At 39.8% G+C, this 14,332-nt stretch overlaps 2 protein-coding genes across 2 annotated transcripts in view; both read right to left on the bottom strand.

Annotated features, from left to right (window-relative positions):
* The window catches only part of CENPE (centromere protein E), a 30,985-nt gene extending 23,637 nt beyond the window's left edge, over nucleotides 1–7,348 (bottom strand). Inside the window, exons 1-12 of the mRNA XM_088524039.1 lie at nucleotides 7,293–7,348; nucleotides 6,772–6,863; nucleotides 6,080–6,169; nucleotides 5,873–5,991; nucleotides 4,408–4,527; nucleotides 3,698–3,779; nucleotides 3,428–3,495; nucleotides 3,268–3,339; nucleotides 2,124–2,175; nucleotides 1,596–1,683; nucleotides 1,262–1,388; nucleotides 487–606 (exon numbers count right to left, since the gene is read on the bottom strand). Of these exons, the coding sequence (XP_088380165.1) occupies nucleotides 487–606; nucleotides 1,262–1,388; nucleotides 1,596–1,683; nucleotides 2,124–2,175; nucleotides 3,268–3,339; nucleotides 3,428–3,495; nucleotides 3,698–3,779; nucleotides 4,408–4,527; nucleotides 5,873–5,991; nucleotides 6,080–6,169; nucleotides 6,772–6,863; nucleotides 7,293–7,348 (1,086 nt within the window). The remainder of the gene's footprint in view (nucleotides 1–486; nucleotides 607–1,261; nucleotides 1,389–1,595; nucleotides 1,684–2,123; nucleotides 2,176–3,267; nucleotides 3,340–3,427; nucleotides 3,496–3,697; nucleotides 3,780–4,407; nucleotides 4,528–5,872; nucleotides 5,992–6,079; nucleotides 6,170–6,771; nucleotides 6,864–7,292) is intronic.
* A 498-nt stretch (nucleotides 7,349–7,846) lies between these two features.
* LOC104570082 (radial spoke head component 4A) lies at nucleotides 7,847–13,018 on the bottom strand. Its single transcript, XM_088524050.1, has 6 exons — nucleotides 12,393–13,018; nucleotides 11,666–11,897; nucleotides 10,439–11,200; nucleotides 9,746–9,884; nucleotides 8,811–8,928; nucleotides 7,847–8,167 (listed from the first exon to the last, which is right to left on the bottom strand). Exons 1-6 carry the CDS (start codon nucleotides 13,010–13,012, stop codon nucleotides 7,927–7,929), a joined length of 2,112 nt encoding a protein of 703 aa, XP_088380176.1. The 5' UTR covers nucleotides 13,013–13,018; the 3' UTR covers nucleotides 7,847–7,926.
* Nucleotides 13,019–14,332: the final 1,314 nt, after the last annotated feature.

Here is a 14,332-nt window from a genome sequence, read left to right as displayed (position 1 = left end):
TATTTTCTAAGCTTATCTTCTACTTATACTTGACATAACTTTTGGCACTGATCTCTCACAATTGCTACTTACCACAACTCAGACTTACAACAGACATCAGCTAGGGGAAAAAGCATGAACTGAGTTGAAATTGTTGAATACCATCTAAGTTACTGAAGATCATTTTAATAGTGTTCCAAGTTAAAAGCAGATATTTTAACTGTGGTAAGAGACACAAAGTTTTAAACTTAGCTGAATTCCTTCACTCACATAAAGAAACGATTTACTTCAGTTAGTATCTCCCATTCAGCATTAGCTTTCATATAGATACACTGTTCATCCTCCCTAATTGTTCTAAACATAGCCTCAGCTTTCAACTGTTGCAACTCACCACAAGTCACTTCAAAACTGAGAGGCAAGGAGATTGTGTTTGACTGGTTTGGGTTTGAAATAGAGTAGTTCGACACAGCTATGATGAATAAAAAGGTTTAATATATTTTGACATACTTCCTCTAGCTGCTTTTTCAAATCCAGAATTTCTTTGCGATATCTCTTCAAAAGAGCATCATCATCGAGTACTTCATTGACTTTTGGAGTGTTTTTCATTCTCTTGGCTGTATTGGCAAACTGCAAAAATGATCATATTGTGAGGTAAAGTTAAAAAATGAATAAATCAAAAAGTTTTATTCTCTCTCATATACCCCACTGAAATTAAAAGGACAGTTTTAGATTAATATTTAGATAGAAGATCAATATTTAATGGATATATTTTCATATATTTCGGATCCAGGAGGAAAAGTTTTTGGGGCTTCACATCAACACAAAGTGAAGCCTAACATTTAAGCAAAAGTATACAGAATAATATTTTAAATAAAAAACACTAGATTAAGACAACCCTATCAAAAGAAAGGAGTTAAGCAATAGTTTCATTAAATTCCTTTCCTGGAGGAGCTAACATATTTTAAAGACTTTTAATCTTAACCATGTTTAGGAAAGGTGAGAAGGGCGGGTGCGGGGGGGAAATTATATCTACGCCACGCAAAGTGAAAAAAGAAGCTACTCTACCTTGCACAAAGCTTTAAAGAACCCCATATAAGTGGTCTGGGAAGAGACAGAGTATTAAAAAAATAAAAACGAAATAAAAAATGGAGTGCCCAGGTCAACAAAGGACCTTTAGAACAAAGGACCTTTAGAACATTCAGATAGTTGCAGAACAAAAATGCCATGCCCATTTTACACGCTTTAGAACAGAGCAATTCTTGGAACAGATGAGAAGATTTACCTGGAGAGTGCTGAGTGTTTCATCAAAAGAAACAGGAGTAATTGTACAAATAATAACTGTCTTAGCATTTCCTCCCAGGGAGTTCTGCAGAATTCGAGTTAGCTTGCTGTCTCTGTAATTTATGAAACTGAAGGGAAAGCAGAAAGAAGAAACAATGAAAAAAGGATTCATGCTCTAACAGCCAAAATATGGTAAATATTGTTCTTAAAAGTAGAAAACCGACATAATAAAGGTCAATCAAAATATTTTACCCTTTTTTGAAATAAAAACTCTTTTAATTTCTTTCTTCATTATTTACTCGTCTGACAACCTGAATGCCAGTTCAAGTGCTTACCCAGAAGGGTCATCACAAAGTTTCTTGATTACTTGACCCAGAATGAACAAGCTTCGGTTTATATTGCAGCCTTCTTTCAATCGGAGACCTGCATACAACACACTTTTTCCCTTGAGCACAACAAAGGCATTTTTCAAACAGACATATTTTCATGCTGCATTATTTCTAGAGGCATTTTTAATATATATAAAAAAAATCTGCACGTCTCTAATGATTTCTTTACTACAGCTGATACTATTTAATTAGTCCATTACAAGACTACTATTGGATCTACTACTCTAGAAAATCATGTTACTAGAGAGTAGTTTCCACAACTTTTTTTTTTTGCAAGACTTTTAATAGAGGAGATTTCATAGGAGTTTCTATTTTTGGATTCTACATTATAATGGATAATACATAACGCAACAGTACATAGATAAAATCTTTTCCTGCATAACAGGATCATTTTCCTGCATAACAGGATCGTACATTACAAATTATAGAAGTGTTCCATAGCAAAGATTCATTTAACATATGACATTCACTCACCTTCAGATCCTGTTTGACTAGCTCTTTCACTCCCTGCCAGATCTACCAAATTCTGCAAATTCATTAAACATTTCACTGATTAGTTTCAAGGCAATTTATTTTACAGTTCTCTCAATGCTAAATTGTCTGCAAAGCATTGCAAAAGTTCCAAAACGCTTGAATTATCACATGAATAAAAGTCAGTCAAGAGCTGTGTCATTTTTGGAAGTAATCTATACCTATACAACACATCAGGAAATGTTTTCAAGGTGCGTAAGAATGTAGAACTCCATTAATACTATCCCAAATAACTTTTTAAACTTGCAGTGCAATACACTTAGCCGCCTCAATAAAAAAAGGCAACATTTGCATATTGAGAAACAATCTTTAAGTTTAGACTTACTAGCTGTATGTCTCCTTCCCTCGCTCACCTGTTACATGAGCAGAGTTTACATTCAGATTTTTTTTTTTTTCATACCAAGCCAGCAAAAAAGGAGTTCTCCTCATTAGTGCATGTTATTGACTTAATGCTATTCCTGATACATACCAGGATGAGTGCTCATGTAGAGCTTAGCAAATTTCAATGCTTTCATATTAATTCATCCAGCTGAGCAGGATTCTTTTCTGAGCATGCAGGATACACTCACCTGGAAATAAGTGATATATTTCCCTGCCCTGCCCCCTCCCCAGCCTAGGATAAATCATATACTAGTAAACTAACACTAACAGCTTAATTTAGGAACAGTTCAGAGAAGTTATCTACTTTAGAAAGTTAGTTCACTTGGCTTATAATTTTTTTCTGGCCGACTTACAAGAGAAGCTGTGCTTAATGAAAACATATCAGAGGCTGTAATATCAGAGGCTGACAATTGCCCCTTTTTTCCCCCCCCACAACAGGGTATAACACTCCTTAGTCTTGCATGGATTGTGTACAAACGACACCCGCATTAGAATTTTCTTCAGAGAGAACATTCTTGGGGCGCGATCTAGAGGATGTCTCCTACAGATGGCCAAAAATATGATTTGTGGCGAAGTAGTATCTCATAGAAGTCAACAACAAAACATACTTACAACATAGTTATAAAGTAGCCTTATTCTTTCAAACAAGCTCAAGTAGTAAATTCTCTACTTAAAGTTATTGGATATGCATTTAAGTATAGCTTACCAAATGAGATACCATTACTGCTCCGTCACAGTTTGCATTTGCAGGGTCACTTCTTTCTCTGCTCTCTATGATCTAAAAGAGAGTACCATGAAGTTTTTGACAGACTAAAAAAACAAACAAAAAACCAACAACAACATCTCATAATGAAACAGTGTTTTACCATTCTGAAGATAGTGTGAGAACGGCTGCTGTGCTCATTCATTTTTGTTTCTCCATAGTGTCGGTTCTCTGTCAAAAAGCAGTATTAGGTTATTTCTAATCTACACTCTGATAAATTGGAAATAACAGGGGAAAAAAAAGCAATTTAAAACCATTGGAAACTGAATGATTTCTGTATATAATCCCAGAGTGACATCCATGATTTTAGAGATGACTGATGTAATGGTTTTTTTTTTAAGAAAGAATTGGCTTATATGTCCAAATAGCTTACTTTCTCCTTTTCTGATCCATTCCATAACTTGCTCTGGGGAAACTACCACCTCTTCAATGAGATCTTCTACATACGTATTCCTCTTGAAGAGAGAGGAAAAGAAAACAAACAAGTCATTTTTATTTTATTGAACTCTATTGCAGACATTTCAGTTTATTTCCTTCTTAAAAGGAAGCAACACTACTGGCATTTCCCACCCTTCCTACACACATATTTTCCCCCCAAAAGAGGATTAGGAAAGTCTACATCTATATCAGGACTATAGCCTGAAGACAAAAAGGGTCAAGAATGTTTCCCAGTTTCCTAAATATAAAATTGATAAGGGAACTATCTTTCTGGATCTTTTCTGAAGAAATCAATAACATTTATAGAGAAATATATTTCTAAGGTCATAATCAAAGAAATAGTCACCCTCCTTCTCAAGTTCCAGAAATGTTTATGATATAGGTTGTTGGAAAAAAAATCCAAATTGAATTAGCTATAAAACTGTGCTGATTTATTTTAAGAGCAAAAGTCTCCACACAAAGATGAATTAGTAACACCAAGCCCAGCTTCACTGTTTATGTCCTACTATATTAAGTACCTTCAGAATTTTAAAGATAACAATTATATAATTTCACAAGGAAGAGCTTTAGACTAGATGCCTCAAGACATTTTTTACCTCTAGCTGATACAATAAAGCCTACCTCAGCATAGCTTATGCCACTTACATTAACATCCTCACGAATTCCTAGAGGTTTTTTCTTCCTGATATCACAAAGCAGATCTGTAATAGTTTCATTGTAGATTTCCATATAAGAAACTCTCAGCAAAAATTCCCTATCTGGAATCTAAAGGTAAATACAAAGAGAACCAATAACAAGAAGTTCACAGATCAGACTAAAGACAAAGTTTTTTATTTTTATTCCAAATAGTATCTTAAGAAGTTACATCCGTGGATACTGTCCACGGATTTTCCACAATCATCTTTGTACTTTAGTATCTACTGAGAATTGGATATTTTCGCTAGAACATCTCTTCCTTCCATTTTTTTTTCTCCTCTTCTTCTTGCTCTATTAGTGGTATATCACTTTTAGTGAATGTTTAGTTTTATGTCCTTGCCATATCCAATTTCCTGCTGATTACGTTATTTTCCCTTTGGGTGCCTAGACTTCTCTTTTGCTTGGTGGGATTTATTCTGTTGCTGCTTTTTCAGAAAAACTATAGTACCACAGAAAGCTTTCTTGGCTTCTGTTGCTCTTAAAGAGCTTAATAACCTCATTGCTCCTTTTAGGTGCAGAGAGATTTCACACAACTAATACTGTTAACTTGATACCCTGGAAGGTAGAAACAAGTGCTCTACAGACCACGTTTTGAAGAACACAAACTACACACACATTGTACAAACCTGGCAATTACATTCTATTAGATCTTTTATATAGCTGTTTTCTGTGCAGACATACTAAACCAGCACAAAATATGGATAAACTGAAGGCGCTTTATCTTTTCTATGAAGGATCAACATGACTGCACATTTGAGGGCCATTTCTACTAGGCTCAAAATATCAATAAAACACAGCAGCACTTTGTGTTCTTTACCCACCCTCCCTGATATCCTCATATCACAGGCTACTATTCCATTTTCCAGCAAATAGTTCCAGCTTCCTGTGCTCAGATGGCAGAGCTCCAGAGACTCTTTTCCAATGCAATTGGGACCCACATTATACATAAATCAGCACACCGTAGGAATCATTAGCAGTGAACAAACTGATTCTTTTGAAAGAATGAAATAAGTTTAGTTTCATACTTTTCCCACTTTTAAAAATGGCTTTGAAATGTTCAATTTCTTTAAAGATGAGTTTTAAATAACAATACAGCACATGGACTTCCTATTACTTGGTCTTACCACACAACAAGAGTGAGCATCTATTTCCACTAGTAATCAAAGCTAGACATATTCGCAAAAAAAAAAGCGGGGCACATTGAACAGAAAGTTCTGAGGTGTATATTGATCCAATTCAAACTATTAAAACCCCATTATCATAATTCATAACTGGAAGACTAGCAAAGCAACTGCAGCATGTCTTGACACGCTGTTTTTGTGGCAAGGATTTTATAAAGGAAACTGTTTTTCCTCTGATATTTGCAAACACTGATGACAACTTTCAGTCATTTCAAGGCAATAGCATTACTCACCTCACAAATAATTTTGAAAACATGCTGAATTGCCTTAGGAATAATGCCCACAGAATCATCATTTCCCATCATTGTATATGTCTTCCCTGAAGCAGTCTGCCCATAGGCAAAAATTGTGCCTGGAAAGATGATTGAACATTACTGATGAATTATGAGATTCGTAAGGATTAAAAAAAAAAAAGTTAAAAAATGTTTTTTAAAACTTACCATTGTAGCCCTGTACTGCTGATTGCACAATTGGAACAGCTACACCTTGATACAGTTGTTGAGTGTTATCACTTGAGTGAAAGACACGATCTCAAGAAAAAATTAAAACACACAAGTGAGTGGACAATCAAAAATAAGCTGTCATCTTACTTAGTTTTCGTGCTTTTTTTCTATTGGATTTGAAATCAAATCTTCTGCAGAATTATTCAAACATAATGTGTAATGTGTTTTGTGATACTACAAAGCAGTTACTAAAGGAGAAAAAAAAAAAAAAACCTCAAAACAGAAGAGATATAACAAACAACAAACTGGTCAAAACCCTAAGAATATTATCTAAACAGTTAAATGGTCATTCCTTGCAGCCCTAAAAATTATTATGTCTAACTTACCTTTTAGGATTGTAAGCCATAAAATACAGCCTACTTGTTAAATCCCTATCTTAAGACTTGTGTTTTTTTTTTTTTTTACCTTTTTTTTTTTGGGGGGGGGGGGGGGGGGAGAGCACAACAGGCATGGGCCCTAGTGATGCTCCTTAAAAACTATGAAGTCGGGGTGCTGAGGAGAATGAGCAGAAAGCATAGAAATACTCTAAATGCTAAACTAATTATTATTAGCATATATTCGTATAATACGCTAAATAAGCTTCTGCAAGCAGTTTAAAATAAAAAAATAAATCCCCCTTACATTCTTACCATAGTTGAAGACCTTTGTACCATTCACTTCTGTAATAGTATTGTTTTCACTTTTCCAGTAGAGTGACGGTTTATCTTCCAGGGCATTTTCCCTAAAAGGAGAAAAGTTAACAACTACTAGAATAACAGCATTTATTTTCTAACTTATGTTTTCTTCTCTCCAAGGAGAAACTTTGCCTCATATTAACCAAGGATAATACTCAGTGTACGAGGGTATGTTAATAGAGGCCAGGGCTAGGGCTGCCATACCCACCTCTTTGGCCCTTCCCAGAGGCAGGGAAATCTGAAGTGGGTGCGGGGCACGTTATATTTGAGATCAACTTTCTCATTCAAGTAGCAACAAATAATTAAATAGATAAATAAAGCACATAACTGACCAAACTCTGCTAATACCCAGCATTCCTCAGCCTAAGGGGGAAAAGTAGACACCAAAAACTACCAGCCAAGCCCCAAATGTAACCCAAAACAGCGGGGTCCGGGCAGCTCCCCCTCCTCACGACCTGTTCGGGGGAAGACCTCACCTGGCGATGAGCGGCCGCACACGCACGCAGACCGTTACAGCTCCCTCGTCCGCCATCCCCCGCGCCGCCTCTCACCTCAGGCCGCCGCCCGCACAGAGACCTGGCAACACGGCCGCCCAACCGCCACTACAATTTGAACCTCTCCCGAAGCCGCCTGCTATTGGCCGGCGCGGGGCAGACGCCGCTGCGGAGCGTACCACTCCCCAGGAGCCGTCGGGGGGAGAGGAGGGGAGGCAGGGCGCCGGAAGAGCCGTCGGTTAGCAGGAAGTCCCCGGTGCCCCCCCCCAACTTCGCGGCACATGGTAGCATCCAGCTGGAGCGGCTGGCGGGAAGCGGCCTCGGCGCGGCGCTGTGGCGGGCTGTGCAACTGCGCCACAGACAAGCGGCTAGAAACGGCGTTCAATGCCAAAAAGAGGATGCTGCTCTGGGAAACGTAACAGGATATATTTGTATGGTGCTCCAAAAATAAGGCTACTTTAGCATGTTGTCTTCCTGCCAGCGCAGGTGCCAAGCAGCACAGGGAGGCAGCCTGCAAAGAGAAGCCTGCAGAAGCTGCCACTCAACTAATTTATGACTAACTTTTAAAAATACTATTAACATTCAAACACTCAAAATTAAAGTTTCTTCTTGGACATCAATCATCCTCTTCCTCATCATCCTCATCCTCTTCCTCCTCCTCTTCCTCTTCCTCAGCTGCAGCTAAGGCTTCTTCCTGCGCAGCCTGGAGAGCTCGTTCCTCCTCCACACTGGGGTCGTTTGTCTCGGTGATCTCCGGCCCGCTAGGATACTCTGTTTGCACTGGCGGAGGCAGCGAGGGTGTGTGGTTTTCTGGACTGTATTTGTGACCCCAGCCAAGGTAGATATTGTCAAATCTCCTAAGAAAGAAAAGCGCAAAGATCACACAATCTCCCCAGGAAAAACACCAGTGGAAATATTCTCAGGAGTCCTCAGTCCGCTAAGAACCTTCATGGTTCAGGTTATCTATAACTGATGTATTTAAAAGATGACATCTTTAAGTAAGTATTGATGAATATATCTTCTACTTAAAATCTCTAAATACCATGTATATGAATGATAAACTCTGGCATTACGTAATATAGAATTTTGGCTGCAACTTTACTAACATTACTAACCTGGAGCCATTTCTGTTACAAAATCCAGTGGGCATTTAAAAGGACATGGGGACTGTACCATATGTAAATTAGAACCACACCACATAGCTACTTTTGTAAAAGCGTCACAGACCCAAGAATGTGGATTTTACATTGGAGATTGTGGCCAAATACTGGCTGAACTGGCTGGAATTTAAATTCTATCAAATATTTCCAATGATTCTTGATTTTTTGTCTTAAACATGTACTCACTATTGCTGTGCACACATAAATGGCCTTCTCCATCACTCCCAGGCATAGTTATATTTCAGTCAGTAAATTAACTACAACTAAACTTTGACTTAATTACACAGGTATCTGTATTTAGCACATACAGTCTATGTAAACATGTAAACTGGCTGCTTACCTGCCAGATGCAAAGGTGTATGCTCCAGGCCATCGATTAGACTGAAGGATTGCAACAGCATATTGAGGCACCAGGTTTGTGGAAAACTGAGCTGTCCAAGCAGGGATATTGTGAATTCCTGCAGTTAAACCAAAACACTCTATGTGACTTAGGAGCAGCTACAAAATATTTAACTTAACTACAAAATTTTCCCAGAATTCAAGAAATGGTTATATTAAGAAGCAGGTTAGAAGTGTCAAAATTTGGAAACAATAAATGTAGGTATTGAATTATAACAGGTGATTTGAATCTGTGGGTAGGTATCACAGGGATGCTGCACTGCCATGTGAAAAAAGGTCATGCTCGTGGAATTCAGTAGTACTCACTGCTGTTTTTTTGTTTGTCATGGACTATTCATCTCTCATGCACAAATCATATAAATGTTTCACCCTAATCTAAGAACAGAGAGTAGAAAATTAATATTGATGTAATCTAATACTCAGGTTCCTGCATTCCTGTGATTTGCTGTGGTAATATCCTGTGATCTAAACACTTCTAAAAATATTTATAGATGCATATGTGTACACATTTGTGTATTTATAGATGCAAGCACACAGAAGTTTTTATCTAAAAAAGATGATGGAAAGATAGCTGCATGTAGCTCATGTAGTGAGCTGTCCTGAACTTTCGGTAGCCTGATAATTCTGAGTTGTTTTTTTTTTTTTTTTCGTTTATTTTCAGAGAGTTTGTTCACTAGTAAATCTAACCATTTCTGATTTAATGTCAACACTACTAGCCGTTTCACTTTTGATCAATTTTGTGAAAGAATGTGCTCTCCCTACAACACCAAACTTATTATTCCATGAAGCATCCAAGGCCTATAACTTCAAATGCTTACCAGCCAAATGCCAACACTACCAGTGGCTATCAAAAATGTAGTGTTCCCTGAAAAGTACCTTCATCTTCAGAGATAGGAGTGAGAAGAGGAGGTCCTATTTCTTGTTGTATTTCTTCTGGCTCCTCTGGTTTTTCCTCCTCTTCACCTTCTTCTTCTTCCTCTGATTTTTGGAGAGGATTAAGCCAAACACAGCGACCCTATATTTGATATGGAAGCATAATAGGTATATGTAACATATATTTTTATTTACTCTGTTTTATTTAGAATCTTTTTCATTTGCAAGTTTCATGGTAGCAACAAAAAATAAACCACAGGAAAGCACAAAACAATTTTCATTTAACATGCACTCCTAAACTATCTGCATTTTAGCACCCTGCCAAGAAAACAGAATTAAAATTACTTTTGTCAAGTGAGGACTTCAGAAGAGAAAACCTGCTATAGAAAATAAGCAGAATTAATTGCTATCTATCCTAAACTCATAGAGAAACATAAAAGGTTTCTAAGAATACAAATATTTGTATATAAAAATATATATTTTATATGTTCAACATAATACATGAATATATTTAATATATATATGTATAACATAGCAAATGCGACAGTTTTCGGTAATAAAATATTTTTACCCAATAATATTTCTGGTGAACAGCTCAAATCTATGCAGTTGAGAGGTTTGATTTACATTCTGAAGCACTACTGGTACTCAGTGTAAATATTCTCTGAGATCAATGTGAGCTATGCAAGAATATACCTGCTTTAGAATATGCTGCGTATGGTGTACCCACATGGAGAGAGAATCCACCATCTCTACCACAGAAAGAGGCTGAAAATCAGGGTTTTCTTCATATGTATCTCTTCCTCCTATCCCCTCTTCCTCTTCATCTCCTTCTTCCTCTCCAAATTGGTAAAATCCAATGGGACAGACCTGGGTTCCTGCTGAGATCCGAGCTATCTGTGCACGCAGGTAATTGGCCTCATTTCCAGGGAAAGGAGGAAAGCTGACAACAGGAGCATCCAGCCTGCCAGTGAAGAACTTTTTGATCTTCCTGGCACAGACAATCTGTGCCGGAGTCACCGGAGGCAACTTCACCCAGGGTTTGCCTGGCTCGTTACAGACAAAGTAGATGTATTTATTAGTCCCAGTGCCCGTGTCTTCTTTTGGGATGAGAGGTGGGGGCTTATAGGTGGATTGTGGTGGTTCATCATCCTCTTCTTTCTCTTCATCTTCATCTGCTTCTTTTTCCTCATCCATCCCTTTCCCTCCTTCCTCATTATCTTCTTCCTCTTCTGCTTCCTCGTCATCTGCTCTGTCATGGTACTGTACTTCAGCTATAATATAGTTCATCTCCAGGCCTAAAATCTTGCCCCAAAAACGACAGGTCTGGATTGGCTGAACACTAATTAGTTGTTTAAGGGCAAGGAATATGTGATAGGTTTCATCTTTGCTCAAGCCAATTCCAGCCTGTTCAAAATAAAAGGCTGTTTCCATCACATTGGGTAGAGGGGTGTCTGCCTAGAAAAGAAAATCCAAAGCCAGAGGTGAATAATAAGCAAATTATATCTTTGAAAGATTAAATATATTATCCAGTGAAAGTCATTCTTCACTTTCCTGTACTACCATTCTTTTTAAAGGGTTTTACAGGAATATCTTCTAATATCATTTACTAAATTAAAAGTGCCATTTTAAGGATAAAGATGAGACCGCAGATGAATTGCAGCTTTTGGAATACAAATGTCAAATTTCCAATTCACTTCTAATTACTGCAAAATTAGGAAAGTCAGAATTCTTATAAGTGACCACTCTCTACAAAGAACTTAAGTGCTAGGGACTATCATGTAGGTAAGAGGCCATGATGCCCAGAAACATGTGGCTACTACGAAGACCACAATTTGGTCCCTCCTTCCCTTCATTTCCCACTATCCTCCCACCCATCTGCCTGGTAGAACTGATATTTATTTTTTTTTGATAATAACTCACTATCTCGTCTTCTAGCTCTTCGTCTCCTTCTCCATGTGCCTTAAGGAACAAAGCTTTACGCTTTTCTGCAACTTCAAATGTTGGAAGAATCTCATGCTCATCATGGAGAGTATCCATTTTTTTCTGAAACTGGGACCACTTCACATCCTTGCTGATATTCTCAATTATGTCTACTACGTTTCTGGGCTGTTCATCCAGGATCTTTGTTAGCATGTTAGAAAGATGATCATATCTGTCATATAAATATAAATATTATTGACCTACTATACCAGAGTCTTAGAGGAATATGATTTTAACTTCAAAAGTAGAAGCTCATCACCTACAGCTTTGCAGAAATCACTGGAATAATTAGATATAAAGAGATCAGGTAGCATTATGGTAAATTAAATTTGAAACTAGTCTGATTGTAATGTATTTAAGAGCAGTCCTATCTTCCATTTTTGTTTTATTCCACACCTGACTCGGGAGCTGAAGCTGAATATAAATGTGCTGTTAATCAAATTTTGAACACTCTAAACTCCCTTGGGAATTTTTATTCTGAAAGATGCTGGGCACACACAGCTATCCACATAAAGATGAATCATTGCAATTATAAGGTATTTTCTCTTCCTCCATCCCTTGGTAACCCTCCATTTCTTAATGTAACCATTTGCCCTTTTACCTAGACACTTTTTCTTTCCACTCATCCTTTCTACCACTTTCAACCTTGTCCCCTTTTCAGACTCACAGGTTCAGGCCGGATGCTGTGCTGCTCTTCTGCAAATAGGCTTTTGCATTCTGAACTGCCAGCATTTGGGTGTTAGGTTCTGGTATCTGCTTATCGTCAGGACTATATCCCGTCTCGTAGAGGCCATATCCAGGCTCATGTGGTTGGTAGGGGCCGTGCCCTGGCTCATAGCCTTGATAGGGATCATGTACTGCATATGTCTCGTAGGCACTTCTTGGATCATGTCTTTGATAGGGGTCTAATCCTGGTGCATATGATTCATAGGCACTTTGGCTTGGCTCTTCTGTCGGGTACACGTCTTGCCCCAGCGCGTACCTCTGATCCTCGGCTATTCCTGGTACCTCATAGGGGTCTTGTTCCGTCCCCTGGAGCTGGTAGAAGTACTTCTCTGGGGCCTCTGCTGGATAGGGCACTTGTCCCGGCGGGGGAGGCTGGTAGGCACTTCCTCCTTGCTCTTGCGCTTGGTAGGGGTCCTGGTATTCATAGGGAGCCCCTCCCGGCTCCGGAAGCCAAGGAGGGACCTCTTGGGGCTCTAGAGCCTCCGCAGGTGGCTGCTTGGGGTCCTCCTCAGGCCACGATCGCTCGGGCGGCGACGGCGACTCCCCGGGAGGCTCCGCCATGGCGCGGCCCGGCGGCAGCGGGACGCGCGCGGGTCACCGGGCAGTCCCCGACCGCCGCCGCTCGCGGCCCGGCCGCAGGGCGGAGCGTCGCCACGGTAAACCGCCGCCGTTGCTGGGCGGGCCGCCGGGGCTTGGCGCCGCTGCTCCGTTTGGCCTCTGGGCGCCCGGTGGGCGCTGCTGCCCGCCCCGGCACGGCCGCTGCGCTGGGTGGGTGCCCGCGGGGCCGGGATACGACGGCTGAGACCGTTGCGGGCGCCCGGTGAGACGGTTGAGACCGTTGGAGACGCCCCGCGTGATGCTGGGAAATCGTTAGAGGTGGCCGGCGTGGCTGGGGCAGACCGTTGAAACCGTTAGAGACTGTGGAGGGCGCCCTAGCTGCTGTGTCCGGTGCCCCCTCGCCGTTAGCTGGAGGAGGGCAGGTAGTAGTCCAGGCGCACACTCGGGGCTGTCCCTTCGGCGTGGCGACAAGCTGGGGTAAAAGCAGTTCGTCGGGTGAATGGCGCAGCTCCTGGGGGCGCCGCCATTTCCGTGAGCCTCCCTGGGCGGGCGGCTCCCGGCGGTGCCCGTTGGGACACGCTCCGCTTGTCTGGCATCTTGCAGCCCAAAAGGTTTGGTTCTCTTACGAGAAGGAAAACACTGGCTCCTGCTCGAGCTCTTTTTTTTTTGTTTGTTTTTTTTTTTGTTTGTTTGTTTGTTTTCTGTCCAAGTCCTATTGACCCACAAGTTGCCAAGTGCTGTTGATATTCAGAATCCTGGGTGTTGTGATACAGCAGTATTTGAAATCTCTGTTGAAAGCAAAGGAAGAATCATCACTAGCTTAGTTTAATAAGAAAAGTGACACTGCTGCTTTCCTCTGCTATTTTAATTGAGTGTGGTAGAAATTGCAACTTAACATTCTGCCTTTCTGTAGGGATATATCATATTGGTGCTAGAATGTACTTTTTTTTTTAAGAGGAGGAAAAATATACTAAATCTCTTGATTTTAAAAACTTTTATTCACAGATCCAGAAAAAAAAAAAAAAGATGATTTAAAGTTCATCAGAATGAAGGTGTTTTGGTAGAAAAAGGCCTGGTCAGGTAAAGACACCAGTGTTAAGGAGACAGCTGAACTGAATGTGAGTACTTTTATCTTTGCAGCAGGATTCAAATGCTGAAATGCAAAGGGGATGCCACAATACAGCAGAAGAATCTCCTGAGCTCTGCTAATCTAATTGCTCTAGTTAGTGCAGATTCTTTTTTTCTTCTCCCCAACATCCCCCCAGAAACAAAGAAGTGTGAAAATTAATCTAGAAATCCCAGTTAACAAGAAACCCCCATGAG

Source organism: Tinamus guttatus, unplaced genomic scaffold (genome assembly GCF_059628265.1).
Source record: "Tinamus guttatus ecotype Peru unplaced genomic scaffold, ASM5962826v1 Tinamus_guttatus_pri_ptg000202l, whole genome shotgun sequence".
NCBI lineage: Eukaryota > Metazoa > Chordata > Aves > Tinamiformes > Tinamidae > Tinamus > Tinamus guttatus.
The sequence above is the reverse complement of the archived record's forward strand: the minus strand, read 5'-3'. Positions and strand labels throughout refer to the sequence as shown.

Coding starts and splice junctions, on each gene's coding strand:
- LOC104570082 (XM_088524050.1), bottom strand. CDS start 13,012: ATGGCGGAGCCTCCCGGGGAGTCGCCGTCGCCGCCCGAGCGATCGTGG. Junction 11,201..11,665: donor AAGAGCTAGAAGACGAGATA/GTGAGTTATTAT, acceptor TTTCTTTTCTAG/GCAGACACCCCTCTACCCAA. Junction 8,168..8,810: donor TACACCTTTGCATCTGGCAG/GTAAGCAGCCAG, acceptor TTTCTTTCTTAG/GAGATTTGACAATATCTACC.